We start from the raw sequence: 24,324 nt of genomic DNA, 5'->3' as shown, positions 1-24,324 counted from the left end.
ACAACTGTTCATGCAGCTCTTTTGTCTGGTTGTGATTATGTTAAATCCATTCCTTCAAAGAAGTTTTACCATCCTGCAGCAGAGTTTACTCACTCACCTATCCGATTCTCCACCCTTGTAACATTTTCTCCTGGCATGTTTCTTCCTGTTACAGCTGATTACATAAGATTGTATAGATAAATATACCAGCCTCCCTCATCTTCCTGTCTGATTAATATAAGAATGTCACAATTCCCTTGGAGTAGCCACTGGTGATGTCATAGCCTTTCCTTATGAGGATGAATTGTCAGGAACCAGGATTTCACCGAGACCTGTGGGTAGAAGCGAGGAGAGTCTACTGGAAATGTTGCCAATAAGGGAGTTAACAGGGTCTTTGAAACATTCTCTGTAGTCACTAGCGTGACCTGGAGGCTACTAACTAATGTGGTTCACCATATTGAAAGAATGAGTCAGTCATATATGATGAGGACACCCTGGTTCTTTACCAGTTACCAAGATGATCTGGTTTTCCACTGTTACCTGCTGTCTTGTGTTAAGAGTTTAATATGGCATCATACTGCCAGAGATTTACATGTTTTCTTTGAGAGATTTACAAGTACTATCACATCCTTTTTGTTACGAGGCACACAGTTGTGCAGATGTTTCTTCTTCTCTCTTCTTCCCATTTGATTCATGTAGGAGGCCACAGCTCTCACAGCAGTAGTGGAGATGTCATACCCCCTCCTGAATGTGAGACTATCAAATCCCGAATTCTTTGGTGAGGTTGGAGGAAGTGAGGCGGAGAGGTGTGTCCAGGGAGCACTTAGTCAAGAGGAGACAGCAAGTAGCCTTTTGAGCCTTCTCATTGAGAAGTAGGTAACTCCATGATGGTGCTTTGCTGAAGACTCTGAAGAACAAGATGGTTAAATTTTAGATAAGGAACACTTAACTTTTACTCTTAAGTGTGTTTCTTGCCCTTGGGCTGGTGAGGATGGATGGAAAATGTGCATAATGAAAGTCACCCAAATTACCACATTTAGTACTATTTGAACATGATCTGCCCTTACCTACATTATGAACAGTACAGCCTGGGCCCACAGTGTAGATGTGCTCTTACAAGTTGACCTTGGCTGGTGTCCTTCCTGTCCATAGCCTCCTTACACACCACACAGCCACACCCTCATCACGGTAGACGTGGCCTGACCATCAGTTTCCAGATCCACTCTTTGATTATTCTGGAACGCAGCCCATTTGTCCTGGTAGTTTTCCCAATCTAGGCCCTATGCCAGGCCTTTGTGCAGCTAAGAGGAAGGAGAATAAACTAAGGGTTAAGAGCTTGGGTATCAAAATCAGTTACACTTAGCTCTCACTTACTGTGTGAATCATTAACTGTCTTTCAAAATAATTGGTGTTTTCTTCTTTCCATGACTATTCACACTCTTCCCTCTGCTGAGAATGATAACTGCCACCTTCATCTTTCAACATCCATTTTTGCATCCTCTGACCATTTTAACGTTTGTTCCAGAGAGGAACTTATTTATATCTTTCTGTTCATTTGTATTGTTATTGTTTTACTTGTCATGTATCTTAAATAGTTTTACTAGATGTAGTAGACAGAGGTGCACCTTAGTCTTTTTTGTATCCATTGTGGCACTTAGTGTAAGGCACACATGTTGTTTAATCAACAATGATAAAATATATTTTGCAGAATGCTCATGAAAGAATTTAAGTTTCATCTAATCTGCCAACCTTGACAGGGAAAAAAAACATTGAATCAAATATGCTTCCTTAGTAACTGAATGCTGCTGAGTAATTAACCTACTATAGATTCTGAAGGTCAGACTGTTTACATGGACTCTTTCTGTCCATTCTTTTGTAACCAGAAATGTTAGGTGAGTGGCTCCACAGGGAAACATTTAGTCTCTAGTTGGACAAGTTTTGTAGGAAATGAAACTATCCAAAAGGAGGATGGGAGCACCAGTCTCCAAACTCTGCATCCTGTGTTCTGGCTACAAACACATTACACATAAAGAAAGCTCCACAGTATATTTGCTTTGTGTTTTTTGCTAAGGATCCTCTTATATAGACAATAAACAGTAAAACCACTTAGATAACTCATCTGTTCCCTAAGTAAATTAACATATGAAAATACTTAGGACAAGAAAAGCACTCAACAAATGTTAGTTTTTGTTTTTGTTTTAATCTTGTTTCATTCTTTAAAGTTGTGCTGACCAATATGGCAGCCACTAGCCTCATGTGGCTACTGAGCACTTGAAATGTTACTTCTCCGTACTGATTTGTGCTCTGAGTAAAAAATACACACTGAATTTCAAAAGACTTGGTATGGAAAAAAGAATGTCATATAGCTCATTAATAATTTTTATTTATAATGATTGCATACTAGTTTGGTATATCAAGTTAGATAAAATATATTATTTAAGTGAATTTCACCTCTGCTTTTTATTGTATTAATGTGACTACTAGAAAATTTTAAATTACATATGCAGATCACATTTGTGGCCTGCATTATATTTCTATACTGTATGCAAATATTCATTAAGAATCTTGATCAGCTAAGAGAAAAGGAAAAAGAACAAATTATAACTGAACAAATATGAACTATTTTCTTATTAAGATTGAAATTAAATGTGGGGATTTTTTCATTGTTTTGTGGTCAGTTTTAAACTTTAAGAAACTATACTAACATTTTATATCTAATGAAAAATAATTCCTATTTCTAGGTTACTAGTCGGTTCACCTTGGAGTGGCTTTCCTGAGAACCGAATGGGAGATGTGTATAAATGTCCTGTTGATCTGTCCAGTGCTACATGTGAAAAACTGAATTTGGAAAGTAAGTAGTAATTAGCAATATGACTTTTTACAAATAATAAGATCTCATTTGATGTAACTCTAATTTAAAAAATAACAAAATCAATCATTGTCTTGAAGAAATATAGACAGCTTTTTTGCCTTTATTATCTTTAGTCATATGGGGTCCAATTGTATCCAAATTTCCAACACAGCTTAAAGACCTGATTTAATAAGATACATGAGAAATGTGCTGCCTCTTGGACCATCTACCCCCAGACTGTGGACCAGTTTCCATTAATGTTTAGGATTATTTTGCTGATTATTTATAGATATCTAAGTCTAACCATACCTCTTTCCCTCCTCAAAACAAACCATTAGGTATAGACCTGTCAATACTAGTGTTGCTGTTAGAGATGCTGAGAAACACTCTGTTGCATTCTAATAAAAAAAATTGTCACTATTTGGAATACTTTGTAATTGTTTGTATTTATTATTTTACATGGCTAGTCTCATGATTTCCTTTTAAAATTCAGCCATTAATGTTTTGGACCAGATTCTACTGTATGCATTTTTTTATAACACTTTAAGGATTTTTTTTTTCCTGATCCATAATAAAACGTTAGATGGAGCTGTTGTGACCTTGAAAATAGTAGGTTGGCAAATTGTAGACCAAATTGTGTCCTCAGGTGTGTATTGTTTGGCCAGCATTTTGTTTTTAAAAATTTTAAATTTAAATGCCTATAAGTCATGCCCTTTACAGACACCACCCCCTAATATCTGACATTCTGTAACCTCACTCATTTAAGCGTACAAGCTACCAGATCACTGAAGGCCCCTCCTTTCTTTACATGTGATTATATAATGTGAGTACCTGGATATATGACACTAAATTCAGTGCTACACATAAACATCAGTGTGTGGGTCTTTTTTTAAACAAGTTTAAATAAATGGTGAAGATTTATTCACTTTTTAAAATATTTTTCCCTTTGAAAGCTGCCACAAGCATTCCCAATGTTACTGAAATGAAAACCAACATGAGCCTTGGCTTGACTCTCACAAGGAACATGGGCACTGGAGGATTTCTCGTGAGTGTTTACCTTTCAAATTCCCATCTGTTTCAAGAAAGTATGAAGTTAGTGTCTTCTCACCATCCCACCTATCAAATCAAATCTTGACACTTAAATATTAGAGTTTGCTTTTGGATAAATCATCCATTGTGGATATCCAACATGAAATGCCCATCTATTGATGTATAGACTTCTTAAGATATTCAGCAAAAGAGTTGCCAGGAATGTCTTAGAAAAAAGCAACACAGGAACACCGATTCTTTGCCCTTGGAAAGTACCCTTAGCATTTGTTGATAATAGCAGAACTCCAGGTCTCATTTCTCCTTCCCATAGGAACATTCAAGCTAGGTACTGCTAATTCAGAGAGTGGATTTCAAAGCTGAAGAGTATTTCTGTCTTGAATCCTTTGCTGTAACTGTTGGTAAATCTGATATCATCTAAGTCATGGCTTGGTCTCTTCTTATTTCATATTAGTGTTTACTCTCACTTAGTTTCTAGAATGCTGAGGAAAGGATCACAAATCAGTGAGAAAAAAACATACCTTCTTTGACAAGAGGTCTAGGGACAATTAATTGGTTAATAACTTATATATTCAAATATGCTTTCAAGTGAATTAAAGAGTTAATATTAAAAACTGGAGGAAAATGGAAATTTTCTGAAAGAGGGAAAAATTTCTGAGCTTAGAACTAACAGGAGAAATAATATAGGAAATTGTTGAAAATATCTGACTATATTAAAAAATGAAAACCATCACATACCAAAGAAATTTTAAGGCAAATAAAAACCCAATTTTATTAGACGTTTCCACCAGCTCATGGATGATCCTAGTTATATCACCCTGTTAAAATAGCTATAGAACGCTTAATTTAACTTTACATTAGTTATGTCTATATGATTGACATGCTAACTTAAAAGCCTATGTGTATAATAACTAAATTATTCTAAAAAATATAATCAATTTTTAACAATGTCATTCTACTTTTCCTAATAGATACTAGTATTCAGACATTGGTATTCAAACATCAGGTATCGCTTATAATATGTGTAATTCAAAGCAAAATGAATATTGCAATGAATCTTCACGGTTTATGATATCCTAAAGTCTTTATAATATGGTTGCTTTCCTCTTTTCTTTTTTGTTTGCTTGTTTGTTTTTAAGGTTGAATAAATTCAGGGAGAGGAACATATTGAGATATAGGGATTACAGGTTGTGCTTCAAAAATTTTAATGTGTATCTTCAGGTAAAGTAATTTAAAATTGCTAGAGAATTTAAGAGATTAATTTAACAATCAATGTAGCAAGCAGAGAAGGCACAAAGGGGGAGGGAGGGAGAGAGAGAGAGGAAAAAAAGAAAGAAAAAAAAGCCAAAGCTTCCTTTACATACCTAAAAGGTCAAAATCTTAAGATACTCTTAAGAATTATGTGGAAAAGACTGACAATCATCACATTTTTTTGAAACTTCTTAAGTTCTGGGCTTAAAGCAGGAATGTAGTTCTGGCATTAACAATTGGCATATTCTAATTTCAACTTTTAAATGCTGTTTTCCATTGCTTTTAAAACAAAAAAAAAATCTTGACTATTTCACAAGTTACTGTTTTTCAAGGTGATTTAAAAAAAAAACAATTGGGAATGGGGATATAGGAATCAATAATTGGTATCTGTTATTTGGTAAACTAGCCAAAGCCATCAATCGCGACTGTCCCCTAACTAATTGGCAAAATGAACCAGTTTTATAGGAGGAAGAACTATGGCTTATTCATTGAGCATGAAATATGACCACAGTTGCTTTTCCTTCGAGCAACCAACAATTAAACTGGGTCAAATAAATTCCCTTTTATTCTTCCAATTGCTTTTTGCAAGTTCACACTTTTTTGTTAAGCTTTAATAATTGATCCACAGCTTTACCTAATGCTAAACTTTGTAGGTGCTCTTTAAGATCTTGACTAGACTTCTCTTTCCCATTTTTGTCCTTTTACATCTAGCAATTTTAATATTATTAGTGTAGCGTTTTCTGTGTGATTTAATCACAACTGAAGCAGGAGTTCTTGGCATTCAAGGGCTGCTGAAAAAGAGAGATCTAAGGCTGGGTTGATGGGACTATGAAGAATTTTAGTATGTCTGATGTGGGCAGGAAGACAAGTGGTAGCTTGGATGACCGAAGGTTTTATGTAGTACAAAAAGGGGGATCAGAAGTCCTCAAATAAATACTTTAGAACAAAGTCAGAAACTGGCAGTTCATGAACATCATTGTGTTTGTTGAGCCCATAGAGTTTGTTCTTTTTGTTAACTGAATTTGCACAAAGAATTTGTCCTCTCAGGCTCTCCTTGAAAATTGGAAAGATCTGGCAAGGCTGGCAATGGGCAAGAGCCATGGTGGCTGCCCCTGGGTTCTTCATTCATCATGGCGTCTATATCAGCCCAGAACACTCCTAGGTTCCTGCCTGGCCCTGGGGCTTGTGGGTTTCTGCTGAATATTATAAGAGGTAGTAGATAGAGAGCATAGTAGTATCGGTGAATGGTATAATCTTTGTTCAAGGATAATAATAGCAATGATGCTGGCTCACAATTATGTAGCATTTGCTATTTACCCTGCACTGTTCTAAAGGTTTTATATCTATAGACCCACTTAATCTTTACAACAACCTTAAAAGATAATAGGTGTGATTATCCTCATTTACAGATTCAGCCCCTGAGGCCCAGGTAACTGAGAGACCAAAGAGGAAGGAAAGCACCCGCTTTCCCTAGCTTGGGGGGTGACCAGAGGGGCTTCTCCCTGCACCATCAACACCTGCCTCCCAGCCCAGCTGCCACCTTCTTTCTCCCTTACTTCTGGTTGCTATTTCTTTCTGAGACACTTTCTTTCAGAGGCTTTTTTTTTTTTTTTTTTTTTTGACCTGTTAGTTACAAGAGTTGACAATTCCTAGTATCTGGTAAAATCATAGAAATGATCTCTGAGTTTTACCAATGGAGACGTAGAGGACTCATGTTTTCCATATGTTTTGTCATTGCTCTCATTTCTCTAAAGACGTGTGGTCCCCTGTGGGCACAGCAGTGTGGAAGTCAATATTACACAACTGGGGTTTGTTCTGACGTCAGTCCCGATTTTCAGCTCTTGACCAGCTTTGCACCTGCAGTTCAGAGTAAGTGATGAATGTGCAGAGGGTCTGAGCTATGCCTTATATGAAGGGGGAAGGCGGGATTTATCAAGTGCCACCCAACTCCTCAAGTCCATTTTACTTTGTTCCATTTGCATATGAGTGTGAAGACTGAATTACCTATGGAAATCTGTTTCTTTCATTTTTCCTGTGTAGCCTGCCCTTCCCTCATAGATGTTGTGGTTGTGTGTGATGAATCGAACAGTATTTATCCCTGGGATGCAGTAAAGAATTTTTTGGAAAAATTTGTCCAAGGCCTGGATATAGGCCCCAAGAAAACACAGGTATGGATTTGAATAATACATACACTAACCCACAGCTTTCTTTCTGAGAAAATATTGTTAGCTATGACATCTTAATTTTTGTATTTTTCAGATCCCCATATTAAATGCATTTAATGGTAATCTTGACAGTTAATTGAAACTTGTACTACATTGAGTTGTTCTGTCTATGACTTTGCCCAGTGCTGGTTTTTGAGATTTGAGACTTTTATTTCTGACACAAGCATCGGATGTGGGATAGAGCATTTTTTGTGTGTGTGAGAGAAAGAGAGAGAGAAAGAATGGAAGTGGGGGGAGGGGCATAGGGAGAGGGAGAGAGAGAGAGAGAGAATCTCAAGCAGACTCCACGCCCAGGACAGGGCCTGACTCAGGGCTCGATCTCACAACACTGAGATCATGACCTGAGCTGAAATCAACAGTCGTATGCTTAACTGACTGAGCCACCCAGGCATCCCTAGGATATAGCATTTTAATCCTCTTTAGTTGCTTATTTTTCCCTCCTATAACTCATGAATTTATTAATACATTTTAAAATCCTGTATTATTTTTTCTTGACAGCCGCTTGGACTAATAATTTCTTTTTGTTTGTTGGTAAAATAATTGTCCTTGAATTCTGGGATTTTTTTATAAAGAAGTATAATCCTATCTTTTATTATTTTTTAGTCTTTTATCATATTTTAGTCTATCCTTCCTTTTTTACACAGGACACGTCTTTTAAATAATTTTGTGTAGCTGCCTGTGTTTTAACGAGTCTTTAATTTGCTTTTCTATCTTCTTGAGATAGGCATCCAAAACTCAGGAACAGAAGCTTCTCACTTTCCAAAAACCGAATAGCATTTATTGTTAAAGTTTTGGGTCTTTTTTCTTTCTTTTTTATTGGATTTGCCATTTCATGGCTCATTCTGGTTGTAGAAGCACATTGAACCAGAATCAACAGGAACCAGTTCACAGTTACCAGTGTATGTTTTTGGGTTGTTCCTGTCATCTGAGACCCTAGTGTCCAACATCTAGTAACAATTGTTGGAACATTTCCCCCTAAATACTTTGCAGTTAGCTATATTGAAATTTGATTTGCTGCTTCCCTGTTCAGTATTATAAAATATTATTATATGTTTTCCCCATTGACATTGCTTTTCAATACCTAAAGGACACTAATGTCCACTGAAACTTTGGAGGTTTCACTGTGTGAAAATTCTGTGAATGAGACTAAGTGTAGGGGCACGTGGGTAGCTCAGTCAGTTAAGTGTCTGACTTGAGCTCAGGTCATGATCTCAGGGTCCTGGGATCAAGCCCCACATCAAGCCCCATGGCAGGCTCCATGCTCAGCGGAGAGTCTCCTTGCCCTCTCCCTCTGCCTCTCCCCAGCTCGTGCTCTCTCTCTCAAATAAATAAAATCTTTTTTAAAAAGACCGTGTATGGCACTGATTTCTGTATAGTACCATCTTCGGGCCCATCATAAGAGAAGTTTTCCTAATTATCTGCTTATTTTATCTGTCTCTAAATGGATTACCCCCATTACAAGATTTACTCTATTTCATAGTCTCTCGCAAGGAATTTATGACCTTCCTCTCCTTGTCTTCCTACCCCAATGCATCTTCATCTCTAGAGGTGCTTTACAAAGTCTCCTTTTCTTCCAATCTAAATTTGACCATTCTGTAAGTCCTAATATACTACATTTCTTTGAGTCTTCTATGCATCGCTCCCCTTTCTCACACCGAAGCTCTGGGGCTGTCATGGGAGTTACTAACATCTTCCTCTCATTTTAGACTTTTAAATCCTTAGAGTTATTTTTGATCCATCCTCTCTCTCAAGTCTTATATCCTATCCTAAGGAGAAGGCTCCAGCAATATCATATTTTTCACATCTTCCTAACCTACTTGACTGCTTCCTAGCAAAAGTAGCTGATTGAACTCAGAAATCCAGGCCTTGCACCTTCCACCTTCCTTACAGACTGACCTCTATTTTAGAGACCTTTTTACCACTAATCTCCTATTGCCACTTCCTGTTCTGAAAGCCCCCAACTCGTAGGCATAGAGGATGATTTCAAGGCTGAGAACAGGATGTTAATAGAAGTGTTTGGCCTCCTTGATCTAAAGGATTACGATATGTGCCCCAGAATCTTGTTCAGAAGTTGTTCTGTCTGTCAGGTCTTTCAAATAAGACTCTCCCTAATGGCATCTGAAGGCCAGAAACTTCTTGCCCACATGCTCATATGGCAGGTTTCTTCCAAAAATGCTGAAGTCTGTGATTAGAGGAAATCCAGAACAATAAATTGACTGTGATTAGCTCACTGTCTTGTTTTGGGTTTTTTGTATTCAAATCTAATTCTTTGTTTAATATGCAAGTATTCTCAGTTGATGAGCTGTTAGCTTCCATCTATGACTGCTTATAATTGTTTACTTGCTTATAGCCATTGTTAATTAGAAAATTTATGTCATTTAATCTTCTTGTTATGAACTTTATTCTAATATTTATCCATATTAAAATATTACAAGACACTGCTTTAAAATCTATTACTAGATAATCTATAACTGTTATAGTTGAAAATCTATAACTATTACTCTTGAGAACCAAATTATACCAGATAGGACCTCATTTTGCTTATCAAGAAGTACTGCTGCTGTATACTGACAGCCTCTAACAAAGAAGTCATTCTATTGGAAGAAAAATATCTATTCTTAAGAACAAAATTGGAAATGATTCCCTTATACTATCAGCCCACATCCAGATGCACTTTTGATTTTGATTATATTGGTTAATTAGAAATTATTTATAACTTAATGACAAAGCTTTAATGAACTTCTGCTTTCTTGAAGGTGGGGTTAATTCAGTATGCCAACAATCCAAGAGTTGTATTTAACCTGAACACTTTCAAAACCAAAGCTGAAATGATTGAAGCAACATCCCAGACATACCAGTATGGTGGAGACCTCACAAATACATTCAAAGCAATTCAATATGCAAAGTAAGTTATGATGCTAATAGCCCAATATTTTGATAAAATAGAAGTGCTTGTAAGTAAGAAAGACAAAAAAAAAAAAGAAAGAAAAGACAAAAATAACGTACCTGGCACTTACACTTAAATCAGAAGTAATAAAGAAGAAAAGTTCAAACGTTCTGTTACTTGAACACTTTGAAAAGGCAACAGGAAATGAAATTTTAAAATCTTTGATTTCTAGGACTTTTAAAAGATATTCCATGTTTTTTTTTTAAGATTGTATATGCGGGATGCCTGGGTGGCTCAGTTGTTAAGCGTCTGCCTTTGGCTCAGGTCATGATCCCAGGGTCCTGGGATCGAGCCCCACATCGGACTCCCTGCTCCGCGGGAAGCCTGCTTCTCCCTCCCCCACTCCCGCTGCTTGTGTTCCCTCTCTCGCTGTCTCTCTCTCTCTCTGTCAAATAAATAAATAAGATCTTTAAAAAAAATAAAGATTGTATATGAAGTAGATGAAACGACATTAAAAGACCTTAGATTAAGTAGGAAATGGAGCAATCTGCAATTATTTGTTAATATTTATCAAGGCCACAAACTACTTTAGCTAATGGAGGACTTCATGCATATTAAGAAGGGTCATAGAATCTTAAATGTTAACGACCTAGGAGTCCGAGTTAAATGGATTGGGTTCACTATGTTTATTACAACCCAGGGCAATGTGAATGTTACCACTGTGCAACGCTTTTAATTTTTAGCTCAGTTTCTCTATTTTCTCAGCACTCCTGCGTTCATCTTCACTCTGTTTTAATCACATACCTTTACAAAAATGCTAAAGATTCTCCTATTCTTAAAAAGTAAATGAGAAAAATAACTTCACCTTCCCTTAAACCTACTTGCTGCCTTTGTCACTGTGTTGTGTATTTCTTCCTTCCACTACCATATTCCTTGAAAAATCGTCTTTACTCCCTCCCTCCACTTCCTTGAAACACATGGCTTGCCACCAGGTAAGCATGGGCCTCTTCATCAGCCAGCAACCCAGTGGTCCTGCCTCAAACTTCATCCTCTTTAGCTTCCCTCACTATTTGCTGCTGATGAGCACACACGGCCATTTCAGCCCCAGTTGCCATGACATCACAAACTTTTAGAATCCCTGCCAACTTTCTGTCAACAATTTTGCCTCTTCATTGGCTCCTTTTCCTATTTTTTCTTCACTAAACAGAGGCCTCTTTTTTTGTCTCCCTTTCCTCTTAGGCATTGTCTCCACTCTCATGGCTTCTCCATTAGCCCTGTGTAGGTCACCACATTGCTATGTGGTCAGCTCTGAACTCTCTCCCAGAATTCACACAGGCATCCAGCTGATGCTGGAGATCTTTAATTTGGAATGTTGGCTCACTTATCAAATTCAATACATCCTAAACCAGCCTTATTCTTTTCCCTACCCATGCTCATGACTTTTCCATTTTGATTCATGCTACTGCCCTTCCCCCCAGTCATTCAAAGTAAGCACTGGTAGGTTTTCTTTATTCTTTTTGTTCTTCCTTAGTAGCACATATCTGGTCAGTCACCGTGTATCCTGTCTTTCCTATTTCTGCATTTCCTATTTATCTGCCCCTCTTTTTTTCTGGGTGTATATTCTAGTTGCTGTTTCTATCCACTGGTGACTTTCCCTATATGTCTCAAAAGTGGATTTCTTACAAGTGGATTGATTTGGTTAATCTCTGTTGTCCCTATTGAGATGTTCTTGTGGGCCACACCATTTCACAGGCTGTGGCCAGTCAATAGGTCAGTTGCCAACGGACAAAGTGCCCTTTATGACCTAGTAAACTAGACTCAGAGGAACAGTAGGTTGACATGGAGAATGGCCTAGAAGGAGCTACAAACTGCAGAGGGCCTGTGTTTTCAGCAGGAAGTATGGATGTGGTATTTTTCCCTGGAAGGAGTCAGGGACCTGTTAAGATCTCCTCACAAAAAGAATGGCCACTGTCTGTTAAGATGTGACTTTTGGGCTTTTATCATCTTTTCAGACCTTTGGTTTTCTCTCCTGTACCATCATCTTGCTCTTACCACTATTTCCCAAGCTAATCAAAGCCTTTCCATTGTTAGGAGAATCACCTAACTTCTTACTCACACCTTCCAGAAGTTTTTCTTCTCTTTTCTTTTCTTCCTTTTTTTTTTTTTTTGTTTTTGGTCTGTTTCTTTACAACATCAAATAGAATTCTGACACTCTTTTAGTAAATATTGCCATTTTCCATTTATCTTATTTCATTGACTGTGTATGGTTATGATTTATTATTCCAAGACCTGAAGTTAATCAGAACAAATGAGGCACAGTTTCTACCCTCAGAAATCTTATAATCATAAATGAATTCTACCATGTGTCATAAAGAATATAATTCACTCAACAAGTATTTCATGTGAGTACTGTATTCAAATTTGTCTGGGTAACAAATATGAAATATTTTTCTACACTTCAACATTCTGTTATGTAGGAAGGCTTTAGGGAATAAAATGATATTCTCAGTTTTAAACATGTTGAAATTAAAGTGTCCCTTGCACATTCAGGTGAAAATATTCAGCAGGCATTGAATGTATAAATATGAAATAGGAGAGATGAATGGAAATAGATGTAGACTTTAAGGTGTCACCATAGAGGAGGTAGGTAGTCCGAAGGAGTGGGTGGCATTCTCCAGAAAGAATGTGCAACAGGGGAATCCAATAGACAGGAAAAAACTTGTTGGACAACTGGATACCGATCTAGAAACAAAATAAAGCTGAATTCCTGACTCATTCCTTGAATCAAAATAAATTTCAGCTGCACCAAAATTTAAATCTAAGAAAATGTAATTATTAAGGGACTATGAGAAACTTGGGAAATTAAAGAAACAAGTCTAGAGATAAGAGGTCCTTTTAAAATACCATGTCAAATATAAAAGAATACACATAAAAAACTAATAAAATTGATGTCAAAATATGCAATTTACATACAGACGTAATACCACTGAAATTTAAAAAGATTAATGAACTGAGGAAAATATTTGTGATATATATGAAAAAGATGATTTTCTCTTTTTTTATTTTTTATTGTTATGTTAATTACCATACATTGCATCATTAGTTTTTGATGTAGTGTTCCATGATTCATTGTTTGTGTATAACACCCAGGGCTCCATGCAGAACGTGCCCTCTTTAATACCCATCACCAGGCTAACCCATCCCCCCACCCCCTCCCCTCTAGAACCCTCAGTTTGTTTTTCAGAGTCCATCGTCTCTCATGGTTCGTCTCCCCCTCTGATTTCCCCCACTTCATTCTTCCCCTCCTGCTATCTTCTTCTTTTTTTTTTTAACATATATTGTATTATTTGTTTCAGAGGTACAGGTCTGTGATTCAACAGTCTTGCACAATTCACAGCGCTCACCATAGCAATACCCTCCCCAATGTCTATCACCCAGCCACCCCGTCCCTCCCACCCCCCACCACTCCAGCAACCCTCAGTTTGTTTCCTGAGATTAAGAATTCCTCATATCAGTGAGGTCATATGATACATGTCTTTCTCTGATTGACTTATTTCACTCAGCATAACACCCTCCAGTTCCATCCACGTCATTGCAAATGGCAAGAGCTCATTCTTTTTGATGGCTGCATAATATTCCATTATATATATATACCACATCTTCTTTATCCATTCGAAAAAAGATGATTTTCTAATTAGAAAATAATGAATAATACAAAGAAAAATGGTCAAAGATAAAGAAAAATCAAGAGTTCATAGAGAAAAACTACAAATGGCTAATAAACATAAAATATTCATTATCTCTTCATAATGAAAAAAACCACATATTAAGACAATTATATAGTCTCACTTATCAGAATGTCCATAATTTAAAAGTTTAATAATTCTCATTGTTAAGGAAAGGAGATGGAGATACTTGCATTCTTTTACATTATAGAAATACAAATTGGTAGAAATTTTTAGAGTCCAATTTTGCAATATCTTTCAAAGTTTGAAATGTGTAAATCTTTTGGCCTAGTAATTTCACTACTAAGATTTTATCCTACTGATACATTTGGAAAAGTATGCCAAGATATATACACAAGGACATTTATTACAGCATTACTTGTAAAACTCAAAGTGGCCTAAATGCACAATAATGGAGAATTGGTTAAACTACAGTTACCCCCAAATAATGAAATATTATGCAGCCATTAAAAAGAGCGCTTTGGAGGCACCTGGGTAGCTCAGTCAGTTAGGCATCTGCCTTTGACTCAGGTCATGATCTCGAGGTCCTGGGATCGAGCCCAACATTGGACTCCCTGCTTAGCAGGAGTCTGCTTCTCCCTTTCCCTCTGCCCCTTCCCACCTCACTAATTGTGCACTCTCTCTTGCTCTTTCTCTCAAATAAATAAATAAAAATCTTAAAAGAGAGAGAGAGCTTTGTATGTGCCTATGTGGAAAGATCTCCATCAAAATGAAAAATTACTATATCGGGGTGCCTGGGTGGCTCAGTTGGTTAAGTGTCTGCCTTTGGCTCAGGTCATGATCCCAGGGTCTTGGGATGGAGTCCTGCATCAGGCTCCCTGCTCAGCAGGGACGCTGCTTCTCCCTCTCCCTCTGATGCTCCCCCTGCTTGTGCTCTCTCTCTCTCTGTCAGATAAATAGTCTTTTAAAAAATATGAAAAATAATTGGCTTGACTATGTCCCCATTTGCATGAACATTTGAGGAGTAGATTATGCATATACATCTAAATAAAATGTTTTCTATAAGGAAACAAACAGATAAAGGTGGTTACCTTTGGAACAGTGGCTTGGTGTCAGATTTTTATTTTATACCTTTCCAAATGCTTTGACATTCTTTTGCCAAGTGTATTTATTACTTTTTAAAAAGCAATTTCATATTGAGAAAGTAAATGCAGATCCAGTAAGTAAAACTGGTGACAGGACTGAATATCTTTGCTCTGTTTATTAGTATTAATGAATTGAATTTTGTTATCAGAAGATAATTCTAAGGATTCTTGATGTAAATACACACACACATGCCATAGAAACTATGGAAATTATTGTTAATGCCAAGCAAGATTTATATATATATTTCCCTATAAGCTGCAAATAGAATGTAGGTAAATATGTCACCAGACCTATAGAGAGAAATTCTAAGTCACAGTAGGTCATGGCTCAAAGAAGTTAGTTTCACATTTATATTTCTAACCAGAGGTCCACATATTAGCTTCATCTTTTGATAGTGAGTCTTTAATCTTATCTGCCACAGAGATTCTGCTTATGCAGCAGCAGCTGGAGGACGACCGGGTGCCACCAAAGTAATGGTGGTTGTAACTGATGGTGAATCGCATGATGGTTCAATGTTGAAAGCTGTGATTGATCAATGCAACAATGACAACATACTGAGGTTTGGCATAGCAGTAAGTAGATTTTCTTTTTAGTTGTCTTTCAGTGGATGGGTAAGTGCTGCTTTATAACATCACTTCCCAAGATTGCACTTTCTCATTCGGTGCACACAGCTTTATAGAAAAGATTTTCATTCTGTCTCTCTTCTTGCTGATTTTCAGTCCTGTTGACTAAGGGGGTGTGGATTTACTTCTCCAGAGGTCCTCTTGTGTTCAGAAATAAATTCTAGAAAGTGCTAGTAGGGATATTGGAGTATAGCTGTAATGACTCCTTTCCCCTCTTCCTCTGTTTTTAAGGTTCTTGGGTACTTAAACAGAAATGCCCTTGATACTAAAAATTTAATAAAGGAAATTAAAGCAATTGCCAGTATTCCAACAGAAAGATATTTTTTCAACGTGTCTGATGAAGCAGCTCTACTAGAAAAGGCTGGGACACTAGGAGAACAAATTTTTAGCATTGAAGGTAAAAGAACATCTTTCAAAAACTTTTTTCAAGAATTCTTGATTTTATTACTGTATTCTTGCTCTATTAATGTTAACTTATATACCTTATATGAAAAGAACTCCTATGAACCAGTAAGAAAAACAGATAACATGAGTGAGTTGTTCATAAAAGAGAAGATACAAATGGCTAATGAATATAAGAAAATATTCCCAATTTCAGTAATTATTTTAAATTATAAATTAAATCAATGTTACTTTGTGCCTAAAAGATAATGAAGATTAGTAATATATAATCTTGGAGATATTATGGGGAAGCAAAGAAGCTCATACACTATTGATAAGATTATAAATTGTATAGCTTTGGGGGAAGGCAATTTAGTAATATCTACTATAATTGTAAACAGTTTTACCTTTTTACCCTGCATAGTTTTTATAATCATAAAAGTTTTACCTTTTTATACTGTAACATAATTTCTGAAATTCTTGAATTCATTTACAACAAGCATGTATACTTTTAAAATTAGAAAAACATAATGAAGATTTTTAATAGTTCAGATTTCAAGAAAACTTGTTATTTCCCAGATCTACAATAATTTACTAAAATGGCCTTGGAAGATCTAGTCAGTGTAGAAATACCACATATTCAAGAACTCACTATATGGGACACACTTCCCAGTTGGTAAAAGTCCCAAAATTCTGGTTCCTGGTGGCTAACCCAAATAACTCTCAGCAATAAAGAGCTTATTTTATTGAACACCTATTATAGGTCAGGTTCTCTTTCAGAAGCTGGGTCCAAGGGCATTGCATAAAGTAAGCATTCATTCCTTAGTCTTATCTTCACCTCCTGATTATCCACTGGAGACTTCTACCCAAAAAATATTATTGCTTCTTTAAACATCCAGTGGTACTTCTGAGTTGTTGAAATCATTATCAAAATCTAATGTGCCTTGAGATAATATAAAATAATATAAAATTATTTGGCTACCTATGGTATGACTTATGCTTGTTTGTGATCACGTGAACATGAATAATCACAATGCAACCTAAATGCTAATTAGAAATGATTTTGTGCCTTATCTGCTATTTTGGATTTTGGGGAAGCACTGCTCTACTTTATTAAAAATTATCTTGGGTCACCTGGCTGGCTTGGTCAGTGTAGCGTGCAACTCTTGATCTTACAGTTGTGAGTTTGAGCCCCATGTTGGGTGTAGAGATTACTTAAAAATAAAATCTTTAAAAAAATTATCTCTACTCAGCCTGTGTAAATTATTACATCTTCTAAACAAGTGACTGTGTCGTATGGTATACATTATATATATCACTCTTTATATCCAAGTGGTAGTCCAGGAATTTATTCCTTTTTGTGAAGATTAAGTGTAACAATTTTGACTACACTGTATGGAAAATGAATACTAATTGAGTCCTATGGTTTGAGTGTCAAAGACAAGCACATATGTAGAAATAGGACAAACTTCCTAACTGGTAAAATTCCTACTCAGTGTTGAATCCTGGATCCTGAAGCCTAACCCACATATCTGTTTGGTCTTCCTTTCGCATCAACTGCCTGGCTCTTCCAACTGCACCTAAGATGGATGTACACTTATTAGTACCAATATTTAAAAGCTAAAAATTCAGTTAGTTTCTTAGCTAGTAATAATAATTTTTAAAAAGGGCCATCACTTCAGGTTTTATTTTACGTCATCCCCTATGTTGAGTGTTTTTGCTATCAGGAACATCATAAGCATACCAATACGTGCATGAATGCATAATCAAGATTAATACCAATTTCAAACACTACCTTGGAAGTCTTGTGGGTTGTTGTTAGAACACTTCCTTAGTGATTTCTCCCTCCCAGCTTTTGCCAGCTCTATATTTTTGAGTGAACATCAGAACATTGTGGGTGTATGATGTCCATATATGTGCATGTGCACATGTGTTCATGTGTGTATGTGCATGCATGTTTGAAAATTTGATTTAAAAACTGACAGTGATATAATTCTTGAAATTACCATCTTCCAGGTACTGTTCAAGGAGGAGACAACTTCCAGATGGAAATGTCACAAGTGGGAATCAGCGCAGATTACTCTCCTCAGAACGTGTGTATATCAGATAACTTCCAGCCATGCTGTCATTTGGCTGAACACTTTGGGGCACAGCAGCTTTATATATAGAATGGAAAAAACAGCCATCTAGTGATCAACAGTTCTGATTCCCAGTCATAGTCATTCAGTTTCTTTGTGCTGCTGATTTGTCATCTAAAAGATGAAGGATAATAATGCCTTCCCCTTCCTGTTTCACGGGGATTTTTTATGGAAAAAAAATGGTAATATGCAAGAAAGTGTATGAGTACTCCAAGGGACAGGCACTATATTAATTCAAGGGATTATCGTTGCAGGAATTTCCTTTAAATCAATTAACTACTGGAAAAGTTTATTTAAAAACACAAACTCTTGGGGCGCCTGGGTGGCTCAATCGGTTAAGTGACTCCTGATTTTAGCTCAGGTCATGATCCCAGGGTCTTAGGATTGAGCCCACCCCACGCTCAGCGGCATGTCCGCTTGAGATTCTCTCTCTCTCTCTTCCCCTCCCCCAGCTCATGCACACATACACTCTCTCACTCAAATAAATAAATAAATGAATCTTTAAAAAAACGAAACACAAAACACAAACTCTTGTCATCACTGCCACTCTTGAATTCTGAGGTGCCGGAGTATCTCTTTTCTACGAGCAGAGACAGAAGATAGTTGAAAAAAGTGAGGAGTTAGCAAACATGTGAGATGGAAAGCTTTCTTAGCTCAGAAGATGTGTTCTTCCTTCTCATAAACATCCACTTCCCCAGGCTCTGGTTCCAACTCTGCTCGGGGTCCCAGTGGAGCAGCGGAGGGACACAGAGATGGGCAACACTGGAAAAGCTTTGGGAACAGTATGAACTCAGAGGACTTGATTGCCAGAAAGACAGACCAGGAATGGCTTGTTTTTTTGCTCTAGAAGTAAAGGTGTTGACTTTGTCTGGATCACTAATCGTTAGGAATGCTCGTAAAAGTTATGGGTTTTTCCCTCAGAAATAGTGCACTCAACTTCCTGAGGTTTCTATACACGTCCTGAAGTCCCTTCCTGCACCCTGATGTGGAGTCCCAAATTTATGACAGGCGTTCACACAATTTCATGGTCTCTTGTCCTCGAAATGGGACACATTTTCCTTTTTGCTCTATTTTTAATGGCTTATATTTTTCAATCCAAAATCCATATATTTGATGTTTTCTGAGATCTAAGATCAAAAACTTGAAAATAATAAATCCCATCCTGACAAACCCTGCCCTTTTCGATGACTTACAGCTTTGACGATCCTGGTTGGATTTTGAGTCAGTCCAGAGCATCCTGCCCTGGTCTGTGAACCAGCCCCTCCTGGTGCTGTGCTGACCAATGTCTGTTCTCCAAGTAGATAGAGTGTCACCCTGTGGTAAACTTTTGTAGCTCTGTTGTCGTCCAACAGACGGACTAAGATAGAGATGATAGAGGAGCACTTGAGAAGGAGTCAAGAGGAAAGAGGAAGAACATTGGAAAATAGAATAGGTCAGAAGAGGACCTCCCAAGAGGACGTGGCTGCATAGCAGCAGGGCCCCACCTCTCGTCCTCTGCCAGCCGCACTGCCTACTTCTCAGGCATGCCTCACATCCCACCCTGAGCTTCACTCATGAATATATGGGACAGGAAGCTCACAACTGTTTGGCATTTGCCCAGGTACACCTTTGAATGGAAATCGGAAGGTGGCTATGTGCTCCTCCTGTAGGGTAGTCGAGATTTATCTACAGAATGTATCAGGTTAACATGGCCTGGGGGAAGGCTTGTTTTCCAGCACGAAATATAGTAAAACAATGTGGACATATATCAAGATACGTTCAAATACATTTTACTTCGTTATTTTCTCCTTAAATCTAGGCCATTATTTCAATGTTTTGCATACGCTGCATTCTTGTGCTTCAAAGGTAGTTTGTTCTCATGATCTTCATTTTTCAATTATTTTAGGATATTCTGATGCTGGGTGCAGTAGGAGCTTATGCCTGGAGTGGGACTGTTGTCCAGCAGACATCTCATGGACATTTGATCTTTCCTAACCAGGCCTTTGACCAAATTCTGCAAGATAAAAACCACAGCTCATATTTAGGTAAGGCATAGGAGCATTTGACTCAGCAAATTTAAGTTCCCTTTTTTAAAACGAGCCCCTTGCTGAATCTCAGGATCTGTTCAGCAAAGCCCTTGAAGTGTCATCTAATTATTATATTTATTGCACATGTTTATGTTGCCTCTTTGCAAATCGGGCCTTATCCTAAAACTTTAATGACACACTGTATTACACTTGCTGATCTCTTCTGGCTGTTCAAGCAGCTGTGATTGTGCTTCTCTAAAATGGAAATAGTTCCTAAAAGCCAATATAGTAAGTGGTAGTCTTATATAACTTTAGAGTTCTTAGTCTTTTTATTCCTGTAAAAAGCAGCCACTGATTTTGAGCACCTACTATGGGACAGTTCCTGAGCGGGCAATTCTATCTACATAAACATTTTAATCCTTCCAGGGATGCCTGGGTGCCTCCGCTGGTTGAGTATCTGACTCTTGATCTCAGTTCAGGTCTTGATCTCAGGGTTGTGAGTTCAAGCCCTGCATTGGGCCCCAAGCTGAGTGTAGAGCCTACTTTAAAAAAAAAAAAATCCTTCCAACAACCCTTTGAAGAAAGTATTATTATCCCCATTTTACTTTGAGAGCCCTAGAGGTTAATAACCTTCCCAAAGGTAAATAACTTAGTAAGTGGCAAATCCAGAATTCAAACCTGGGACGGTCTGATTCCAAAGCCTATGTTCTTTATACTGCGTGACATTACCTTTTAAATTCATATAATTATTCATTCAAGAAATACTTGTTCAGTGCCAAGTTCGTGAGTGGCTGATGGGACAACCCCGAATCTAGGGCCTGGTTTATAGGTAGGTGTCCTGCCTCTGCAGGGCAGTGCTTCCATCACAGGGCAGGAGCAGTTCATCTTAGGAAAAGGAAGATGAGCCCGCAGTGATGCACCCAGGCACACTGGGAACTGTGCATACCCAGGAAGGAGTGCTGACAACAGCGACTCCATCCTTAGCCTTCTGTGTTGAGTCCTCTCTGGCACACAGGTGCCACCACTTTAGCTAACCAATAGCGAGCCCTCTGGTGCAGGTGCCACCACTTTAGCTAACGACCCTGTGACCTCTGTTGCTCCATAAAAGCTGGAGATGAAGCTCTGAGTAGGGGTGGGGAGTAGTTGCACAGTGTCTTGGATTGTCCATCCCTTCATCCCTCCATCCCTCCGTGCCTGCCTGCCTGCTGGATTGCCCTTGTCAGTAGTTATGCCGGAAAAAAAAAAAAAAAAAAACCTGTAAACAATATGGAGTGGCTTGCTTTGTGTTTCAGCATTAAAATACCTTCTCAGTCTGGAGGATACACTACTCAGTGTCCGCCACCTTCTAACACACCCCCCTCTGCCGCACAACAAAAAAGGACCTCTGGTCATCTCTACTAACTTTTCGAGCCTATTTGGCTGAGCATTTCAATAGTACCTACTCTGCAACCTCTTCTCTCCTAGGTTACTCTGTGGCTGCAATTTCTACTGAAAAAGACCTCCATTTTGTTGCTGGTGCTCCTCGGGCAAATTATACTGGCCAGATCGTGCTCTACAGTGTTAATGAGAATGGCAATGTCACAGTTATTCAGGCTCACCGAGGTGACCAGGTAAATGCCATGGTGTAGCAGGTGAAATTAATCGTAGGGATGACTGGGGCAGAGGAGGAGTGGGAGTTGATAGAAATGGAAACTAGCATTTATCAAGTGCCGACCTGTGGCTGGTTCTGTAATCTGTATTTACTTGACTATTCCTTAAATCAGTAACTGGGTGATGGGCATAAAGGAGGGCACATGATGTCATGAGCACTGGGTGTTATATGCAACCGGATGAATCACTGACTTCTACCTCTGAAACTAATAACACTATATGTTAATTGAACTTAAAATTAAATACGTATTCCTTAAATCTTCACAATACTGAGATCTGCCATCCTCTTCCAGCAGGTTACTGAGAGTTTACCTTCCTAAGGTCAAATAGCTTGCATGGTGCTGAGTTGTCATTAAAACCCTGTCCTGTGTGGCCTCAAAGCCTGTGCTGTTTGGTTATATCCAACTGCAAGGTTTTGACTCCCCCAGATCGGTAACACCTGGGTCTTATCCTAATGACAGGCACCAAACATGGCTCTGTCGGCAAGCTCCTACTAAGAGCCAATGATCTAGAGGAAAAATGAAAAGAGAGCAGTACAGCATTGTCAAGACTGAGCTACTCCGTCTGGGCCTGTCTAGGTGTCCTGTGGCTTTGACGTTTCTAAAATTAAAGCAACTCTCTTTTCTACCGCTTTCTTCTCAGCATGACCGTTTGGTAGTCAGAACCGCGGATGACTCCCAGGGGTGGCCTGCTAGAGCAGAGGCCAGCTGACAGGTTCCTATTTCCTTACTAAGCGGTTTTGACCCATGGGCTTGGCACATATTTGAAATGGGCAACCCTGATCTCTGACAACCAACAGAAATTTTCCTTCCTTGAGTCAGAGAAACCAACCATTTAGATTTCCCTTCTCCAGGATTAAGTGTGATGCTCCTGTCTCTGTGGATTTTCCAGGAGTAAGACGACATGAGCCTCTGACTTCCCTGACCACAAACCAGCTATGGTCATGTATTTTTCTCTCCTCTTTACTACTTTAAAGAAGGGTGCTTTTATTTTGAGAAAAATGATGACCGTGTTCTAGAACGAATGCTTTCTTATCCGTTTCTGAATCCCACAGAGGTAGTCACGTAGGCATGCACTGAACATTCAGATGGCCAGCCTCTCTTCCTTCACTGAATCTCTACCTGGTCCTCTGTCCCACTCCATCTGAGAACTTCCCTCCTGTCCAGGATCATGCCACGGAGAGTTCCACTCGACTTTTGTTTGTTGAATGAGTAAATGAAAGTTCAGTGTAACATTAGGAGTATAGGAGTCCTAGGAATCCTAAGGTTAATATGCTTTCTCCTTCCAGATTGGCTCCTATTTTGGGAGTGTGCTGTGTTCCGTCGATGTGAATAAAGACACCATTACAGATGTGCTCTTGGTGGGTGCACCAATGTTCATGAACGACTTAAAGAAAGAGGAAGGAAGAGTCTACCTGTTTACCATCTCAAGGGTAAGAAAGATTATTAAACTGACTTAGTTTAATTTACTTCAGTATTGGTAAATAAAAGTCAATCTGCATTTTTGCAGAATAAAGAATGATTTTCATATGTAGTATGGTTTATATTTCATTTTGAGGATATAACCATTATTTATAATTTTTAAAATCACATTAAAAAGCATAACCTTCAGAGAAAGAGCTTATTGCACTGCCATTTTCTATGAAAGGTCTTTGAATATATAACATATATATAATATATATCCAAAGTATTGTCATTTTCGAAATGCATGCATGTACAAACATGTGTATTTCCCAAGTACCTCCTTCAATTCTTCTTCTTCACTGTAAAGAGATCATAATAACAGAACAAACTATCTTATTAACATTTTACAGGGAAAAAGACAAATTGTACCAGGCACTTTGCACATTTTTGTTTAATCCTGGATGCTTTTTACATTAGTTTGTCAGGAGATTCTGTTGTTTCATATAACAGTTATATGCAGCTCTTGGAAATTTTAGTCCTTGCACCTAAAGCTTAGCAGACTCTAACTAGACAGCTCTTTAAATCCATGTCCATAGTATAATGAACTCGGAGCTGAAAAGAAAACCAGAATTAAAGACACAAGTTGACCTAGACAACTGGAGAAAGGATGGAAAAAAAGGGTAGCTGATATTAACATAGTAAATATTATGTTTTGCTGTTGTGATAGTTTGTCCTGCCTTATTAAATGAATGCCAAAATTAGCTCTCAAACAGAAGTAATTAGAACAATTCTAAAGCAGGGGTGCTTGGGTGACTCAGTTTATTGGGCATGCAACTCTTGATTTTGGCTCAAGTCATGATCTCAGAGTCATGAGATTGAGCCTTGAGTCTGGCTCCTCACTGAGCATGGAGCCTACTTAAGATTCTCTCTCTCCTCTCCCACCCCCTACTCAGCGCATTCTCTCTCTCTCTCTCTCTCTCTCCCCCCCCACTTAAAAAAATTCTAAAGCATATAAAAAATGTATAATTGAGTATTCAGTAAGGAAGGGGCA

The 24,324-nt window shown here is 38.0% G+C and overlaps 1 protein-coding gene across 1 annotated transcript in view; it reads left to right on the top strand.

Annotated features, from left to right (window-relative positions):
* ITGA2 (integrin subunit alpha 2) overlaps positions 1-24,324 on the top strand; it is a 112,453-nt gene that overhangs the window by 39,026 nt on the left and 49,103 nt on the right. Inside the window, exons 3-13 of the mRNA XM_088023509.1 lie at positions 2,721-2,830; positions 3,784-3,875; positions 6,883-6,997; positions 7,169-7,296; positions 10,110-10,258; positions 15,494-15,644; positions 15,927-16,092; positions 18,093-18,169; positions 20,100-20,238; positions 21,685-21,830; positions 23,159-23,302. Of these exons, the coding sequence (XP_087879635.1) occupies positions 2,721-2,830; positions 3,784-3,875; positions 6,883-6,997; positions 7,169-7,296; positions 10,110-10,258; positions 15,494-15,644; positions 15,927-16,092; positions 18,093-18,169; positions 20,100-20,238; positions 21,685-21,830; positions 23,159-23,302 (1,417 nt within the window). The remainder of the gene's footprint in view (positions 1-2,720; positions 2,831-3,783; positions 3,876-6,882; positions 6,998-7,168; positions 7,297-10,109; positions 10,259-15,493; positions 15,645-15,926; positions 16,093-18,092; positions 18,170-20,099; positions 20,239-21,684; positions 21,831-23,158; positions 23,303-24,324) is intronic.

The sequence above is a fragment of the Eumetopias jubatus genome, unplaced genomic scaffold (genome assembly GCF_037043125.1).
Source record: "Eumetopias jubatus isolate StellerSeaLion01/CBP00866 unplaced genomic scaffold, mEumJub1_p1.0 scaffold_5, whole genome shotgun sequence".
Lineage (NCBI taxonomy): Eukaryota > Metazoa > Chordata > Mammalia > Carnivora > Otariidae > Eumetopias > Eumetopias jubatus.
This window is presented reverse-complemented; position numbering and strand designations above follow the sequence as displayed.